The sequence below is a fragment of the Vespa velutina genome, chromosome 8 (genome assembly GCF_912470025.1).
Source record: "Vespa velutina chromosome 8, iVesVel2.1, whole genome shotgun sequence".
In the NCBI taxonomy this organism is placed as follows: domain Eukaryota; kingdom Metazoa; phylum Arthropoda; class Insecta; order Hymenoptera; family Vespidae; genus Vespa; species Vespa velutina.
Window position 1 is genome coordinate 2,261,509 of NC_062195.1, and position 19,957 is coordinate 2,281,465.

At 26.8% G+C, this 19,957-nt stretch overlaps 2 protein-coding genes and 1 long non-coding RNA gene across 4 annotated transcripts in view; 2 read left to right on the plus strand and 1 right to left on the minus strand.

Annotated features, from left to right (window-relative positions):
• Positions 1–286: 286 nt before the first annotated feature.
• Positions 287–2,574, minus strand: LOC124950831 (vesicle transport through interaction with t-SNAREs homolog 1A). Its single transcript, XM_047498176.1, has 4 exons — positions 2,419–2,574; positions 2,226–2,284; positions 1,079–1,426; positions 287–900 (listed from the first exon to the last, which is right to left on the minus strand). Exons 1-4 carry the CDS (start codon positions 2,510–2,512, stop codon positions 742–744), a joined length of 660 nt encoding a protein of 219 aa, XP_047354132.1. The 5' UTR covers positions 2,513–2,574; the 3' UTR covers positions 287–741.
• A 498-nt stretch (positions 2,575–3,072) lies between these two features.
• On the plus strand, positions 3,073–7,698 carry LOC124951079 (protein ERGIC-53). Its single transcript, XM_047498862.1, has 10 exons — positions 3,073–3,558; positions 3,923–3,979; positions 4,064–4,334; positions 4,465–4,564; positions 4,680–4,791; positions 4,881–5,052; positions 5,190–5,386; positions 5,466–5,650; positions 5,735–5,928; positions 6,059–7,698. The coding sequence occupies exons 1-10, from the start codon at positions 3,390–3,392 to the stop codon at positions 6,093–6,095; spliced, it is 1,494 nt and encodes a 497-aa protein (XP_047354818.1). The 5' UTR covers positions 3,073–3,389; the 3' UTR covers positions 6,096–7,698.
• Positions 7,699–11,960: 4,262 nt separating this feature from the next.
• LOC124950888 overlaps positions 11,961–19,957 on the plus strand; it is a 51,412-nt gene continuing 43,415 nt past the window's right edge. Inside the window, exon 1 of one of the 2 annotated variants that reach the window (XR_007101468.1) lies at positions 11,961–12,053. This is a non-coding gene — a long non-coding RNA (uncharacterized LOC124950888). The remainder of the gene's footprint in view (positions 12,054–19,957) is intronic. The other variant, XR_007101463.1, reaches the window with a different exon arrangement.

Consider the following 19,957-nt stretch of genomic DNA (forward strand, 5'->3'; position numbering starts at 1 on the left):
AGATTAGAATGAAAAATTAATGATTATTTATGATTTTTGATTAGCTCATTGATATATGATAAAGTTGAACGATTTCTAAAATACGCAATAAATAAAATAGAGAGTGAAAGTTAATTAACTTATATACAGTAATCATTATATTCACAGTGTTATACAAAAATTTCAATGAATTAGTTTGCCAATCACGTTGCTATAACATGATAGAGCTGATCATAGATTAAAAAAAAAAAAAAAAAAAAAAAAAAGAAAAGAAAAGAAAAGAAAAAAAAGAGAGAAAAAACTTTCCTCCCCTCCATCCCCATTTTATTTCACGATAACAACGTGCCAGAAGTGCCTATCATGAACTGTTATTATTAATTTTGGAAATGCGCTCAATCAGAAGATATTGTTGGAACTTTTTTGTTACATTCATAAATATAAGAAATTCTGAGATATATAATTTACTATCGATACAATATCAAATAACAATTGCGCGCAGAATATTATAAGCAATGTGAAAAAAAAAAAAAAAAAGAAAAAAGAATGGAATTACATTAAGACGACATTCCGCGTACGCGCGTGTAATTTTTATAATTTAATAATTATCTATTAACAATTGTGTTGCATTTGGTAAAAATAATATCGCAAATTTACTAATTATTATAAATATGCCTTACAATCGATCCGTTGAACACAAAGCTCTATATTTGCTTTTTGTTTTGTTTCTTTGTTCTCTTTTTTCTTTCTTTTTTCCTTGTTTTCTTAACTCTTAGACTTAAAACTATAATACACCACAAAACACATGACTATTATTAATGCTAAGGCTACTACTGCTAAAATTAATCTTTGTTGAAGACTTCGCATAATCATCCCTGATAATAAGCGAGATCCACGTCCTAGTTCTGCATCTGTGTCTCGTAACTAAAAATAGTAGATACAATTTACAATGAAAATCATTGATTCATATTTTTTTTTTTTTTTTTTTTTTTTTTTTTTTTTTTTTTTTTTTTTTTTTTATAAAGAAAATGAACCATTGACTATATAAACACTACAATGTTTTTAGAAATCAATATATATATGTATATATAATATAACTAACCCTTCCTCGACCTCTCTGTATCGTTTCTCTTTGATCATGTAAATCTTTTAAAACTTGCGAACCAATTTCCTCAGTCTCTAATACCATGCGATAACCATTCTGCAATGTTCTTCCAGTTCTATCTATTTTGTCAGAAGCATCTAATAATCTTTTCTTTTGATCTTCTGTTACACTGCTCTCCCATGACTCTTCCGCACCTATATCAATAACATCCTCTTTTGGTCTTTTAGCTGATTGAAATTCTTGCGTTAATCGCTTTAATTCTGCCCTATGACTTTCCACACGACCACGTAAACGGTCACGGGCACTTCCACTCATCCCACGAACTTCCAATTCCATTTGTTCAAGCTAAATAGATTAAGTGAAGTAAAATGAATTATCATGGCTCAGATATTATTAACATAATATGACAATATAATGATAACAATGCATTCACATTTTTGTGATATAAATAATATTTTAAATAATATATATATATATATATATATATATATATATATATATATATATATATATATATATATATATATATATATATATATATATGTATATATATATATAAACATATAATTGTCATAAAAACAAATTGTCTTAAATCAATATATTTATTTTAATGTAATAAATAATCATTTGAATTGGTATATCAAAAGAATTATATTGATATTTTTAAGGGCATAAAATATATGCTATATCACACACATAGCTAATAAGAGACAAAGATATAAATTCATAAGATAAGATATAATATCTAAGGAATACAAAAGATAAGGATTCATCTTCCAATTTTTAGGTTATTTTTGCTAAAGCTTTTTTTTTCTTTTTTTAATTATGCTCTCATTGTGTGGATATAGAATTGATTGGTTAAGATATTATAGAGAGAAAGATATACATTCATAAAATAAGATATAATTTCTAAGGAATACAAAAGATAAGAATTCATCTTCCAATTTTTAGGTTATTTTTGCTAAAGCTTTTTTTTTCTGTTTTTTTTTTCTTTTTTTTTTTTAATTATGCTCTCGTGTGTGGATATATAATTGATTGGTTAGGATATTAAATCAATTACTTTTCAATTAATATTAACACATTATGTTTATATATGTAACGAAAAATGAAAGAAAAAAAGAAAATGCAATGATTTCTTTCTTACCAATTCTTGTGCTTCTTCGATTTCCCGATCAACATCTTGAATAAATGCTCTTTTCTCACCTGTGTGTTACGTCACATGTGTAGATATCGATTATTGTTATTTAATAATGTCAACGGATAAAAATAAGTATACGGTGTAAATTTTTCAAAAAACGTAAATACCCGTTGTTACTTTACATACAAAATATACTTACTACCGCTTTGAACTCTTATTCTTCCAATTTTCGCAGTGATGTCAGCTGTCAAAACAGCGTATTGTTGTTCGTAGTTGTCAATGAGCGACGCCATCTTCGAATATGTTTTCGCACATAGACTTACGAAATATTAATAGATAAAGAAACGAATCGCAAACTTTCTTCCTTTAACGTATGAAAATTAATAATAAATTTTGTTAATACAAGATTACTTTGTAAAATAAAAATAGAATCATTATTAATTCAATACATATGCATAAATATAAGCAATATGTTAAATTAATTCCAATGAAAAATATTCGTTGAATTTTCTTGATTATTAAATTTTATATAAATAACAATGAGACACGAGAGGAAAATATTAATTTCAATTAATTATCAAACAATACGATTTATAAATTAAAAAATTTGAAGTTAAAAGCAATGAGATATCATGATTTCCTATAAGAATGAATTTGATTGGTTGAAAGAAGCGACTGCCATATTGGACTTATATGTTAGATAAGAAGATAAAAAAAAGTGATATACGATTTCATAAACTCGCTTTCGATCTAACATGCTACCATCTCCCGGGTGACACGTCCTCAAATTTTATACAGTACATAATTTATAATCATATATACACACTCACACATATATATATATATATATGTACATATAAGCTTAGAAAATTTTTATCACAAATAACAAACGAAATAATGAAAAGGTGTTAATCGAACGATAATATTTATAAAATATATAGAAAGACATTTTCTTTGAGGAAATATCATATGAAAAATTGAAAGTGCCAAAGTAATAATGTTTGAATTAGATTTGTAATATATGTATGTAGCCACGCGATTGACACGTCACTTGTAACGAACCAATAATATTCAATTCTTCCGATCCGGTTTTTAAATGTTGTTCCAATCGTTTCTTTTTTAATTCATATAACTTTAGTTGTTCTGTCCGGACATTATTAAACAGTCAAAATGAAGATGGCCGCCGAGGTGAGGTGGCTCTTAATATATCTCGCAATTCCAACATTTACTCTTGTTTCTGCCGATATTCCTCATCGAAAATTTGAGTATAAATATTCTTTTAAGCCACCGTATCTCGCACAAAAGGATAGATCCGTACCTTTCTGGGAATATGGAGGAAGTGAGTATAACCATTAACCTAACCAAGTTATTTCATTAGATGAACCGTATGTTATTGACACTATGTCGGCTTCTTTATTATTTACACGAATTATATTATTATATTAATTTTTGCTATTCGATTAAACGTTCTTATAAATTTTAATATTTGAAATGTGTTTTAGCACAACGGATTTATATGGAAAATTTTCAAATAATATATTTTTTAAATTTACTGTACTATCAATAACATTTTGAGGCGATACGTAAAATATTTGTAATTAATGTCTATATACATTGTCGCTATAATATATGTACATGTTTTTTTTCTTTTTTTTTTATATCATTTTTATGAATAAAATATACTATATAATAAATTATTACAGATGCCATTGCTAGTGCCGAAAACGTTAGAGTAGCACCATCATTAAGAAGTCAAAAGGGTATTTATCTAATTCTATTTATTCTAAGAATTAGATTCTCTTGTATAATCAAGTAATTTATTATAAATTTTTAATTGTGTTCAGGTGCAATATGGATGAAACAACCAATTAATTTTGATTGGTGGGAAGTTGACTTGATGTTCAGAATCACTGGTCGTGGTAGAATAGGTGCGGATGGTTTAGCATTTTGGTATACTAGTACCAAGGGTGCCTACAATGGCACTGTTTTTGGTAGTTCTGACCAATGGAATGGCCTTGGAGTTTTCTTTGACTCCTTTGATAACGACAATAAACACAATAATCCATATATTATGGCTGTGCAAAATGATGGCACAAAAATTTTTGATCATGCCAAGTAAGTTAGACTGTTTTGTATTTCTTTTTTTTTTTTTTTCAATAATCAATTAAAAAAAAAAATATATATATATATACATACAAATTTATACTGTTTTTTATTTTAATCAAATTACATTTTCCAACAAAAGCGATGGTACAACACAATTACTGGCAGGTTGTTTAAGAGACTTTCGTAACAAACCTTTTGCAACACGTGCAAGAATAGAATATTACCAGAATGTATTAACGGTTAGTAATAATTAATATTAAATTATGAAAATAACTTTAATGTGATGTTTTTATTAGATTTATAATTTTTTTATTATGCTTAATTTAACTACATATAATTTTATTTCTCGTTCAGTTATTATTTCATAGCGGTATGACAAATAATGATCAAGATTATGAGACTTGTTTCCGGGTGGAAAATGTAATTTTACCAAAGTCTGGATATTTTGGTGTATCAGCAGCTACAGGTATGTTATTGCTATTGTCTTTAATTAAATTTTAAAAGTTTATATTTACTAATATATATATATATATATTTTTTTTTATTTATTTAAAGGTGGTTTGGCTGATGATCATGATGTAATACATTTCTTAACAACATCATTACATCCACCTGGTCAATTACCTATAGATGGTTACAAAGTTTCTGTGGAAGATCAGGTTAAATTAAGTCAAGAATATCAAGATTATCAAAAGAAATTGGAACAACAAAAAGAAGAATATCACAGGTATTTTTATAAATTTACACTTTAGAAATATCTTTTGATTGTTGCAATTGTATAATCATTTTATAAATATAAACAAATTTAATGATTTAATGAGAAATAAATTTAATTATCATTAAAAAATGTATTCTTTTTTTCAGAGAACATCCAGATCAACGTAGAGAGAAGGATGAATTTGAAGAATATTTTGAAACAGATAATCAGAGAGAATTGAGACAGATATTTTCTGGACAAAGTCAAATGTTCAATGCATTAAGAGAACTTAGCAGAAAGTTAGATGAAATTGTTGGAAGACAAGAAAGAACAATTAGTTTGGTTTCTCAAGTTCAAGTGGGTGGTAAGTTTCAATTGAATATTATATGTTTTATTTGTTCTAATATATTCCAATAGATATGATAATATAATTATTTATACAGGAATAGGAGGACAAGGACAGCCAATTCAGTTAATAGATACTATTCGTCGGCAAGAAGTCGATGCTGTTCTTAAAAATCTAAATATTTTAATTAGCACACTTCAAGAAATTAGATCTTTTATAGGCGATGTTAATTCTAAAACAGATAACATTTTAAATAATCAGGCCCGCAATCCAACGGCTCAAGTAATTATTTATATATTTATACATTTTTATATATATATATATATGCACACACACACTCACATATACGTGTAAAATTATTTATAGGTACAATCGATGGGCTATGACTATCAAGCAATAATATCCGAAATGCGAGATAGACTTAATGTATTAATGAGAGATATTGCACAAACTAATACAAAATTGGCAGATTGTCCAACAACAAATTGTTTAACAACAATGATGTTCCTTTTGTTTGTGGCTATACAAATGATAATATTATTAGCATATAGTTTATATCGGTATATCCATATAAAATATTTCTTAATATCATTATAATAATTACTGCGTGATTATTAATGAAGAAAAAATGATTGGGGAAAAAAAAAAGAAAAAAGATATTAATACTTTTTTGTTTGTTTTACTTTACAGGGATAACAAAGAAGCACAAGCTAAAAAGTTTTATTAGTGAAGAACAAGTAATAGTGAATATGTGGCGAGGGATATGTAAAAGTGTATTGGGTTGGTGTTAGTATTCCTCACTGTTCGTATTTCACCAACTATGGTTTTACTTAACATCTGTATAATAAATGCATCTTCTCATTGATCAGATTGATCATATAATCATTAACGTCAAGTGGACAAATACAAAATTATTGTCCAATATGGGTATTCAGAGCTTGATTTCCTTTGAGAATTCACACACAGTTTTATATATATATATATGTATGTATGTATGTATGTATGTGTATATATATATGTATATGTATATATATATATATATATATATATATATATATATATATATATATATACATATATGTTTATTTTAAGATCTTTCTTTGTCAAAATTATATATTCCGTTAAAATCAAATCAATATGAAATACACATTGTAGATTAGCCGGTCAATGATTTTCAAGACAATTGTTGTTTATAATATATATTTTTTTACTGTTTATCGTTAAAAAAGAAAAAAAAAAGGCGTTTCGCGCTATGCGCACATATTTTTAAAACGATTTCTTTATTTCGATTGTTTCTTTTTTTTTTCTTTTTTTTTTTTTTTTTTAATTTTATATTTTTTTTTTTTTCGTAATTTTTTTCTGTTTTGTTCTTCTTTTTTTAACTTTTTAAAATTTTTTGAAATATTTTTTTCCTTCCTAGATTTATTTCCTTAATAATGGAGTAGTTTATTCCAAGACATCTTTATACGACATTTTGTACCACTTTTACATGACAGCTTCAATGAAAAAAAAACACCAGGATAATATTATATTAGTTAAATAAATGAAATATATATATATATATATATATGTATATATATTTCATAATTCTTTGAACTCTTTTAAGTTCACAATTGCATTTATTATTAATCTAATAATTCGTTTAATACAAACAAAAGACTTGTTTCAGCAAAAGATGCAATTTTACAAACTTTTTAATCTGCTGTTACGAGTTTTTTTTTTTTTTTTTTTCTGTTATATATATATATATATATTACACTTGCATTTTGGTTAACACATTTAGAACCGTTGACAGGCATTTGCTATATTTTCAATTCTAATATATGAAATGTATAAAAAAGAAAAAAAAAAGAAAAAAAAATCAAGAAAACAAAACTAGATAGGTACGGGGTAGACAAACAATATAAATGATGATCATTGTAGATGAAGTATTGAGAGATATTATGAAATTCAATATATATCCATAATTCTCATTGCATTTGTAAAAGTTTATGGAAGATTATAAATGTATAAGGAATTATATCTGATAATAAAATTTAAGAAAAAATTACTGTCGATTTAATCTCTTTTTTTCTTTTTTTTGCTTTTGTGTGTAATAATTTTTTTGGACTTTTTTTTTTTCTTTTTTTAATCTTACATACCACGAGCATTTATATTTTATCGAACGAAAGTTAAAAAAAAAAAAAAAAAATAAAAAACTAAAAAAAAAAACCAACAACGCAAGGAATACGAAGGGATTTTTATATGTATCACGTCGTATGTTATATAAAATTGTTTTACAAAGTAAATATTTTGTTGTACGTTATGTAATAGAATTTTATTAAAAAATATAAATATGTATTATTAGATATATTCCTAAAGTTAAATATTATTTTTAGTTAAATATCTCTTTTTTTTTTTTCTTTTTTTTTTCTTGTTTTTCAGCGAGAGTTGAACTATGGTACAATTTTTTTTTATAATAAAAAAAAAATTATCTATCACATTAGAGCAGTTTTTAATTCAATGTATGTGTATTAATATACAAACATAAACACACACACACGCACATGGTAGCATACTTTCGAAAATATTTAATCATGTTATTTCTTTGTGTGTGTGTGTGTGTGTCTGTGTATATATGTGTGTGTGTGTATGTGTGTGTATATATATATAACGTAATTTATTCTTTACAAAATAATTATAATCTTTATCGTTAAATTAAATTGTTAAATTATTTGATCTGAATAAAGTTCAGAAAAATTTTTATGAATTATATATATATTTTTTTTTATTTTGTTTAACGTGTATTATCGAATAAATAGATATAATATTTTTTCGTCATTTTTCATATCGTTCTAAATCTTTACTTATCGATAATGGCAGAAAGATTATATAATTCTCTAATTCTCTTATTATATTATTAAAATTTCACGAAAATATTCATTACTAATAACTAAATATTATATCCATAATATTTATTTTGGATGAAATAATTGATAATACATACAATTTTGTTAATATCTTATATTAAGGATAAATAAAAAATATTACAGCCGATTTATTATAGTTAGATGATTATATTAAAAATTATTTAAGTCGATAATATTTTTCGATAATAATAAATATTGTAACATTTCGTTTTGAATGAATGAATGAATGAATTAATTAATTAATCATTTTTCTGTAGATAATATCGAGTATGGAAAAAGGAAGTAAAGTATATTTATTCTCGAAATATATTATTTTTCTTTTGTATAAATGGAAAAATTTTTTCCCCCCAAAAAAAAAAAAAAAGAATATTTCGTATTATTGTCCAAATAACTAAAGATCATTTTTATCAAATTACTTTTTATCAGTTTTTTGTAAATAAATCAATGTTTCTTTTTTCTTTTTTACTATAACTTGATTAAGGCAGGAGAATACTTGTGAATATAATAATAATGATAATAATAATAATAATAATAATAATATCAATGATAGGAATAAAAAAAAAATTTACGCTTTAGGCTCGTCGAAATAAAAAAAGCAAATAATTGAATAAAAGATTGTTGTTTTTAGCTGACATTACTTAAGTAAGTAAGTAAATAAATAAATGAGTTAATAAATACTTAAGAACGTCCATTTTTATGAAGAGGAGCTTCGTTCTAATAAAATGTTTCAGCCCCTTCGGTGAAAGTTCGACCAATCAGATGTATTTATAAACGACGCAGAATCCGATCGTTCACACCCTTTCTTCATAGAAGTATTACCATTGGCTGGACATTGGCCAATCAGAGAATACATCTATTATTGATCCCCCTGCAGTATCTTCTAAGTTAGTAGTTGAAAGTATATATATATATATATATTTTTTTTTTTTTGTTCCTTTCCATTTTTCTTTTTTATTTATTAGCAAAGTTGTAAAGTGTTTTACGATCGTCATAACTACAACTACTGAGGGCATGTTATAAAGAGAAAGAGAGAGATAGATAGATAGAGAGAGAGAGAGAGAGAGAGAGAGAGAGAGAGAGAGAGAGAGATGAGTTATTAAAATTGTCCGAATTGCATTTCTATGTATGTTTCCACGAATTAATGGATAGAATTTTCATCGAAATGGTCGTGACAGAAATACCATTTGACTTTTGAACGACATCGTTATCGGCCATATTCGACGATATTTTCATTGTAACATACATAAGTACATACTTACTATATAATATAATTGTACATACATATTCACCGAACTAAATTATCTACCATCTATTTATTTTCCAATCGAGATATTTGGATTTTAACGATCAATGAACAATATTTCGTAAGATAAATGAAAAATTAGGAAAAAAATAGGAATACTTTAATCGGTATAAATAATTATATGTAATAAATATTACGTCAGGATTTATACGTATCATCATTTATATCAGGTATAATTAAGTATCGTTATAAATAATTGATCAAATGTTTTGATATATATATATATACCAATCATGATATTTTTGTTAAAACGAAATAGAGTATTTAAGTATTCTTATTATTGAGAAAAATTTTTGTGCAAAGGATACGATAGAAAAAACATTTTAATGTTTCAACAAAATAATTTCAATTAATTTCCAGATATCTGTGCTTTTTTTTTCTTTTTCTTTTTCTTTTCTTTTTTTTTTTATCGGTCTTTGAAATAATTTTTTCATATATTATCGATGACTCTCTCTAATCTCTCTCTCTCTCTCTCTCTCTCTCTCTCTCTCTTTCTAATATTTTTATCATTTTATTTATGAATATAATTAAGAAGAATTAGAAAAATTATAGTCGGATTGGATATGCGTGAAACAAATGGTATTTTAAAATGGCATTTTAAAAATTTAAAACAAGAAAAGAAAAAATTCTTTCACCTTGGAACATCTCAGAGATAAACTTTTTAACTTTTTAACATCAAAGAATAAAGGTATTTAAGATATATCTCGTAAAAATTTCTTCTGTTTACCTACGACGAGATTGTTATCGCAACGAAGTGGAAACGGCAACGTTCAATCGTCGATGGACGAGAAATAAAAAGGGGTTGTTTCCAACGGGATAATAACGATTTACTGGAAAAAATTACTGGCACTTTGCTGTGCAAACAAGCCACCCCGTAACACGTCTAATGGCGCAAAACGTCATATCGAGCGAGAAAATATGCGTGGGAACTGAAAACGCGTCGTGCAAGTGCGTCGTGACAAAAAAAAAAAGAAAAAAAAAAGAAAAAAAAGAACGAAAAAAGAAAGAAAGAAAAAAAGAAAGAATGAAAGAATGAAAGGAGGATAGAAGAAGGGGAAAGTAAGAGAGAAGCGAAAAAAAACAACGCGTAAAAAAGAAAAAAAAAAAAGCAAAAAATTACCACCCACGTTTTTATTTACGTTAGAAAATGGTCTTAAGTAAACGAAAAGGAAATAAATTAGAAGGTTAAAACGTTTATTCAGCTGCATAATATTCGAATGCAAAATATATTCAGGTGCATATTGCGAATAAGTGATTTTTCCTTTTTTTCCTTCTTCAGATATAGTTTGAATTGTTAGAAGAAACTTAAAAAAAAGAAAGAAAAGAAAAAAATTAATGGATTCTTCGGCATATATAAACTATTCTAATCCGTAAGACATACGAAGTATTTTTATTTATTTATGAATAAATATATAATTGTTATTAAAAATTATAAGATAGTACTAATTTTATTATTACGTTTAAACAATCGGTAAGTATTTTAAATGAACGATTCATATTTTATAATAAACTAACAATAGATATTTTACAATAGTATTTAATCCTGACAATATATTTGATCACAATACTCGTGTATATCGATCATTAAACTTACGAAGTATTTAACATTGATTAATTGATTAATTAATAAAAATATCGATTGGATATTTCACGTCGAACGAATGCTTAAAAAAATCTTAATCTTTCTTTTTATTCCATATTTGATCTTCTTTATTTTCTATTTTTTTTTCTATTCTTTTCTATTTTTTTTTTTTTTGCAAATATCTCTTCATACATCTACAATCATTCTGTAAGTAGGTATTCGCATAAATCTATATCTATTTAAGATTATTTATATTATTTAGAACATTTAATTATGTTCTAAGAACAAAATTTCTTTCTAAAGAAACTATATTAATTCGTTTGTTAAGGTTATACATTGAATGATAATTAATCGTTTAACATATACAAATTAATAAGTTTTTATGCACCGACATGCAATATGCATAGAATTATTTGATATTTTTCGTTGTATTTATATGCACATTGAGGAGAAGATGGTGAATTTATTTTTACAAATCTTTTGCTGTTCACTCGAGAGAAAGAGAGAGAGAGAGAGAGAGAGAGAGAGAGAGTGAAAGAGAGAAAGAAAGTGAAAGCGAGCAAGAGAGAGAAAGAGAGAGAGAGAGAGAGAGAGAGAGAGGAGAAAACGGACGAACGAACGATGAAAACAACAAAGAGAAACAATGATCACTTTCGTTGATAACATTTGCGTGCTATCTTTCTCTCTCTCTCTCTCTCTCTCTCTCTCTCTCTCTCTCTCTCTGTCTGTCTCTCTCTTTGTTTCTTTCTGTTTCTCTTCGAAGTAAACAAAACATTCATCGGTAAGTAAGTACGTAGTTCGCAAACGAAAGTTCAGTACCAATCCATTCGTCCTCGGAGCTAACGAGATTTTAAGACTATCGAGTTCGATGAGAATTGCATTTAAAATTGGGTACGTTGCAACTTTAATCAAATTTATATCGATAAGCATAAAATATATACGCATATCATACATTAATTTTTATATATGTAAACATTACATATATAAAGTATTATATGTTATCGTTAAATATAATTTTTATATATCGATCTTCTCTAATTTTTCTTTTTTTTTTTGTTTTTTTTTTTTTTTTCTTTTTGTTAATTCATAATCTTTTCAACATTTGTTATGTCTACACTTCTAATAAGATTTTTATCTTATATATATATATATATATTTTTCTTTCTCTCTCTCTCTCTCTCTCTCTTTGTCTTTCTGATTGGTAGTCTTACGATACTCTGGATAGTATCTATCTAACATGATTTATATAGTGAATAAGAGGGAGACACACACAATAGGAGGGTATCGTCGTTCAATACATAAATGCGGAACGTTCGTCCTTTCGTTCAATACGTAAATGCGTATCTATCTATCTATCTATCTATCTATCTATCTATTTATCTATCTATCGTATACTACTGTGACAAATCAAAATATATATATATGATCGACAACGTTTTTGGGGATACGAGAGGGGTTATTTTGTAATGGATATATGTGAATACATGTAAGTACTTACACGTTCGTTCATTCGTTCATTCGTTCGTTCATTCGTTCATATCACCATGAAGGATTTTCATGAAGGAAGAAGAAAAGAATGATTTAGGGTATCGCGGGATACTGTAATAATTCTAAGAGAACGATTTGGTTGATCGAATTGGTTGCTCGTGTCTATCGGTTAGATTGATTAAAAGACCCGCCGCACTTTTTACGATGCCTAAACCCGATTGAAAGTCATATTTTTCGAAGGGTTCGTAACCGCCTTTTTTTCTACGGATAAATCGTGTTATCGCCCTTGTATATATAAATTTATATATGTATATATATTTATATATATATATATATATATATATATATATACTTAACGTATGTGATATTATAGATATATATGATATGGTTATTTTTATTTATTATGGGGTGATAGAATCAGTATGATTCATTCATTCGATTTAAAATGTTTGATATCCATCTTTTATTAAATTGTTAAATATTTATAATATTTTATAATGCATCCTCGACAATTCTACGATTTATTTAATTCGTTGTTATTTCTTTCATTTTTTTCTTTTCTTTCTTTCTTTCTTTTTTTTTTCCTTTTGTTTTTTCGTTCGTTCGTTTTTCTTAGATATCTGTACGTCATGATTATTATTGACTTAATTAACGAGAAAAGTTTTTGTAATTCTTTTTCTTTTTCTTTTTCTTTTCTTTTATTAGGTATTAGATAAAATATTACGAGTTTTATCTATGAATGTTCCTTCTATATAAATATCTTTTTAGATTTTCAAATTTAACCTTATTATATATTATTATCATTATTATTATTATTATTATTATTATTATTATTATTATTAATTATAGGATTAAATGTTTGGATTAATCGAAACGAAAGAATTGTTCACTTTCGGCTATCGTCGAATCATTTGTCGTTTTTTTTAATATTTTAATATCCAATTAATAAAACAATATTACATTGCGTAGATATATTTATATTAAACATATACATATATATTTTATTTTAAATATTTATATATAGAATCTTTCTATAGATATTTTAATACTTAATCGATACGATATAATACATTTTTATATTTATATTTATTGCATAGATATATTTATATTAAATATATATATATATATGTATATTTTATATTAAATATTTATATATAGATCTTTCTATAGATATTTTAATACTTAATCGATACGATATAATACATTTTTATATTTATATTATTTATATATACAATTATTCTACTAAATAACTCGTTGAATTGTAATTCGAAATAGGATCGATGAAGGGATATTTAAGTTTTACTTTAGAAAAAAAACAAAACAAAAAAAAAAAAAAGAAAGGAAAAAGAAAAATGCGAAAGAGCGAATCATAGATGACATTGCTATTTCTTTACATCTTTTATAGATAAAAAAGAAAAGAAGAAGAGAAAAGAACAGAAAGAGAAAGAGAAAGAGTAAGAGAAAGAGAGAATTGTTCGAAAACAAAACGGAAGTCATACCATACCGTTTGGCTTCAAGGTCCGTCGATAAAGAACAATAGCTTCGATGAAAGTGCATAACATGGATATAATATCTCTCTGTATCATACAAGAAAAAAAACAAAAAAAAGAAAGAAAAAAAAGAAAAGAGAAAAAGGAAGAAGAAGAAAAAAAAGAGGAACAGGGACGATGACGTTTCGTAATCTTTCCGCGGAGGACATAGATCAACGATGTTTTTTGCTCGAGTGAGAGGGGACCGATATCCCTAAGAGTAGATGTTGAATTCGATTTTAATTATTATTAATTATCCTCTCGTCGCATAGGCCCTAATGGGAATAATCCCCCTCTCCCTACCACTTCCTTTACCCCTATCTCTCTCTCTCTCTCTCTCTCTTTCTCTCTCTCTTTCTCTCTCTGTCTTTCTCTTTTTCTCTTCTCATCCATCCACTTAAAACATTGTTTCATGTCACTTGTTAAATTTCTTTCTTTTTCATTTCTATTAACAAATTGTCTATCTCACGAACTCACGTAATTATCTATTTAGAATTGATTTTTTATTATAATCACTCGTTATCACGTAATTTATTTACATACGAAGATGTTCGATTTATCGCGAGAAAAAAGAAAATAAATAAATAAATAAATAAATAAATAAATAAAAAAAAAAATCCCGATATCTCGTGAAGGGAATCTAAAGAATTCATTGTGCTGGAGGAAACAATTTTTTTTACAAATTCCTTTGCCCGATCCTTTTTCTTTTTTTCCTATTTCGTTTCTTCCTTTTTTTTCTTTTTTTTTTTTTTATATATATACACGGTAGGGGAAATTTCGAAGTCGTTTTTTTATTTTCTTTTTCTTTCTTTTAATGAGGCTACGTTTCTTTCTCTTTGCTTTTTTTTTTTTTTTTTTTTTTTTTTACATGATTCGACGGCATTTTTTTTCTTTTTTTTTTTTGCAGAAGAATTCGATGACTCTTCCTATTTATTATTATAAAATTATTTTTTTTTTATCTGTATGCAATTGCAAGACAAATTCGTTATTATATATATATATATATATATATATATATATATATATATATATTTTTTTTTATGAATAATAAAACGAAGACATACGTGCGTATTAATCTTCTGAAAAAGATCGAAGTTCGATTTTAATACTACATTGGATATATCGTTTCGTTTGAATCGATCTTATAAAAAATAACAATTCGAATTACAAATCGAATTTATTTATTTAAACAATTAAAAAAATCATCGTAAAAAATTAAATTCAGCCCGTTTATCAATTTCGCCGATTTTGAGAAAAGATTTATATATTAATTTTTTATTAATCATTAAAACGTAATCACAGGTGATGTAATTACGAGTAAGAATATTAAGAATATTTTATTTTGCAAAAAGAGAAAAAAAAAGAAAAAGAAAACAAGAAATAAGAAGAAAAGAAAGAAATGCACATAGATAATCGTAAAATGGACGATTTAGCTGTCGCGATATTATTCGACAGAATTTAAAAAAATTGATAAAACAATAAGATCGATGATCAAGAGGTAAAAAAATTGCGAGTAATTTCTTAAGAACCAATTGAACGGAATGTAACACTTTTAGAACATTGTTTGTTCGATTGCTTGATTTTTTGTTCGATAGTATATAAGTATTTACTCAATGTAGAAATCTAATAAACAAATAAGAAAGAATGAATCGTTGCAACGAAGAAGAAATGGAAGAAACGCGCTTGTGCACGTGCATACGTGCATGTATATATACATATATGTGTATATGTATGTGTATGTGCGTGCTTAAAAGAATCAAGCAACCACTTAACGATAAAGCATCCAAACACTTAAGCTGTAATCTATCGTCAAGAATGGTCTCTATTTGCTCGCATCAAGGGTGGCTGCCTTTGGATACTATCAACCCTTGAGTATATATATATATATAAAAGTCACCCTTCTTTACGTATTAGGGCGTAGCCATGATTCGTACGAATAGGTACATATATATATATATATATATATATATATATATATATATATATATATATATATATATATATGTATATAGTGAGAGGAGGGTTAAGTAACTTTTGTCCTTTGCGAAGACGCATTTCTATCTTCGTATATCTAGAAAAGGGTCGATACAACATCCTATTCGAAAATGAATCGCCGTAGCCCCACTTAGAATGGTCAGTTTATGTGGTTTTCCAATATTTATGGGGTGCTCGAATCCTACGGTGAATTCTTACGCTGTGTTAAGTCAGATCATATATCTTACAAATTGGACGATGGTCTCTCGAAAATCTGATATATATATATATACATATATATATATTTTTCGAATTTATTTCATAGATTTTGAAGCTTTTCGAATTTAGCAATTTCTAATAGTATGTACTAGATGAGATAGATGAAAAATATTCAATGTTTCTTTTTCTTTTATTTTATTTTATTTTACTTTTATTTTATTTTATTTTCCTTTTTTTTTTTATTTTACTCAATGTTTGCTTTTAAATATCTATAATTATTCTATTATATTTTACTTGAAGATATATTAATAGTTAATTGTATTTTGTATTATCAATGAGATGTTATCTACTCATTGTCGAAGTTTCATTCCTAAGATAGTTTAAATATTAAAAAAAAAAAAAAAATATATATATATATATATATGTATATATATGGGTTTCAAATATGTAGTTAAAAATTATAAAACACCATATGTTGATATTAATTTTGATTTCTTTTCTTTTTTTTTTCACATTTAACCTGACTATTCAACGTGAAAAGAAAAATCGTTTGTTCTCTTTTACATAAATAAAAAATCATTTATAAGTAGTTGTAGGAAAGAAAAAAGAAAAAAAAAAAATTGTTAAAATTCATCGCGAAGGGATTATTTGTTATCGTTAAATTGAATGATCATAAAAATTCCTTTAAATAACCATAATGTGTCGGAACGAACAAACGTTTCTATATTTCATGATGACAATGACGATGATGACACACGGGAAGGAGAAATAGTCACGGCCAAATGCTCTCGTGGACACGCGTAATTTAATATTCCTTTCCCCCTTTTCGAAACGTATTCATTACTTACGTCCACACCCGGTACATTTCTATCCCTAGGAACGTCCATGATCACTCTAGCAAGCTAATGCAGACCGTGGCCAAATGTTCGATGCGATTTAAATGCCGAAGGTAGTTAACTACCCCGTATATTGTAGTTAACACCCTCGACGCATTACTCTCTATATGACCACTCTCATGCACTTCAATCATGCGACTCGTCTTCTTAACTAACTTGCGTTTTTTATTTTCTCTTTCTCTCTCTCTCTCTCTCTCTCTCTCTCTCTCTTTTTTAATTATTTTTTTTTTGTACAATATCATAAAAATTCGATTGTTATTTATTATATTCGTATTAGTATTTTTAAACGTTTGTTAAATATTTCATAATATTATTTTATAATGAAATATCGTATATTTGTACGTAATATATAAACAACAATAATAATGATACTTAATCATTTATAATGATTAATATAAATTTTATAAATAAATAATATTTATAATATTACTTGAATATTTATATTATTTTAAATAATTCATTATTTATACTTATTGGAATATTCATATGTATTGATCGTTCACTTTATAATCTATATATTGATTAATAAAGATATTGATCGAATTAATAGAACAGATCGAAATCTTTGAAAGTACAAATCTTCGAAATTAATTTTTTTCAAGGTATAAACTTTATCTTTTTTCTTTTCTTTTTTTTTTTTTTTTAATTTCTTTCGATACGCTTGACTATTTGTTAATAAGAATTAATCACAATGATAATAAATTTATTTAAAAAATAAATCTATCATGTTATATGTACATATGAAGTTACGATTGTCAGTAATCTCGCGTTATTAAACACGAGAACGATAATTTGCACCGCTATTACAATGCATTTATACGTACGGTGCACGCGATTATGGCACTTTGCGCTTTAGTCGATGCGTCGTTATCGGGATTTCGATCGGATATTCGAAGGGAGTTAATTTCACCAGAGAAATTATGTATACGACACGTGCGCTCAATCGAGATTGTAATTTTAACGAGCACGGGACGCCATTCGGCGCGTCAAGCCATCAAAACTTGATTTAATTAATCCCAGGAGGACAATCACAAATATGATAAATAAAATTATAATTTGAAGATGAAACGTCGAATCTTCTTTTTCTTTATCTCTTTTTTCTTTTATATTTTTTTTCCAACTTTGCACGAGTAAGAAGCAACTGTATTAATTTGTTCTATTTGAAACATTAAGATATTATAATTATGGGTGTATTGAGAACCGATTAAATGTTTGAAATAATTCATAATTTTCTTTTTTTTTTTTTTTTTTTTTTTTTTTTTTAATCGACAGAAGAAAAGATATCAATCATTAATTAATAACAAAACAACGTTCCTAATATAGAAATTACTTGGTAGATTTCGATAATACATGATATACATTATATATCACGAATTGAAAGTTATTTGTCCGATTGAATTTAATTTCTCTATTATTATAATTATCGAATATTTCAAATGAAAGAGAGAAAGAGAGAGAGAGAGAGGGAGAAAAAAAAGAAGAAGAAGAAGACGCGAAATAGAAAGACAGAAGAAGAAAATTAATTATCAATCAATACATTACCCATAACATCAAAATTACATATATATATATATAACTATAAATGATATATCACTATATATCATTTATCCATTTATTTGGAAATTACTTGATCAATCGTATTTAATCTAATGAAAATACTTTTATTGTCATTATATCGACACGTAACAGATACAATAAAGTAAACAATAGAAATATAAATTACGTGAGTCTTTCTTGCGAAAAAAAATCAATTTTTTTTCTGTATTTTCTTTCTCTCTTTCTCTTTATAAACGACAAAGCACGTCGAAGTTGAAAACGGAGGTGGGTAGGTGGATGGTTGGAAGAGAAGGGAGGAGTAGAGAGAGAGAGAGAGAGAGAGAGAGAGAAAAAAAAGACAAATCAATCGTTTCGAGCAGTCCTTTCTACACTCCTCCTCCTCCTCCTCCTCCTCCTCCTCTTTCTTCATGAAAATAAATGTTCTCGTTCTAAGGAGTAAATCGGACTCCCGTGGTGGTTCCTTGATTCTTCCTCGCACCCTAGTCCACCTCTCACCCCCGCTGGTTGCACCCTCATTCTTGCATCCGGCATCCGGTTCCGGTAGTCTTCCTTTTTATGGAACAAGGGAGAAAGTATTTGGATGATTCCACGGAATCCTGAAAAGTTGGTGGACCGTAAACGACAACGACAACGACGACGACGACGACGGCGACGATGACGACGACGACGACGGCGACGACGACGACGACGATGACGACGAGGATGGTGAGTATAACATAAAAGGGGGAGAGAAAGCCAGTTTATATTATTGTGCAGTCAGTACGAAGCTTAGAAAAAGAGGGTAAAGGAAGACGAGGTGGTGAAGGAGGAATAGGAGTAGGAGGAAAAGGGGGAGGAGGTGGGGGACAGGGTGAGGGTTAACATTGAACGATACAATTCAACGTCGTCGTCATATCCGCTCGAACAAATCGGGAATTGGTAGTGTCATTTGTCAAAGCGTCAGGACACGCGCGCAAACTTCTATTTCGGAAGTTAGGATACTTCGACGTAAAATACTAGATATATATATATATATATATGTATAATAAGTGACTATGGTATTTAGGATTTAGGTATTGTTACTTAGATATTAATATCTATATTAGATATTAATAATTAATATTATACTAAATATATTATCTCGTATGCGTGT

Bases quoted from the DNA above. Each gene is read 5' to 3' on its own strand.
- LOC124950831 (XM_047498176.1), bottom strand. From the start codon at position 2,512: ATGGCGTCGCTCATTGACAACTACGAACAACAATACGCTGTTTTGACA. The intron at 2,285-2,418 runs GTAAGTATATTT...CGTAACACACAG, and splicing joins AATAAGAGTTCAAAGCGGTA to GTGAGAAAAGAGCATTTATT. The intron at 1,427-2,225 runs GTAAGAAAGAAA...TAATCTATTTAG, and splicing joins TCGAAGAAGCACAAGAATTG to CTTGAACAAATGGAATTGGA.
- LOC124951079 (XM_047498862.1), top strand. From the start codon at position 3,390: ATGAAGATGGCCGCCGAGGTGAGGTGGCTCTTAATATATCTCGCAATT. The intron at 4,792-4,880 runs GTATGTTATTGC...ATTTATTTAAAG, and splicing joins TGGTGTATCAGCAGCTACAG to GTGGTTTGGCTGATGATCAT. The intron at 5,053-5,189 runs GTATTTTTATAA...TCTTTTTTTCAG, and splicing joins CAAAAAGAAGAATATCACAG to AGAACATCCAGATCAACGTA.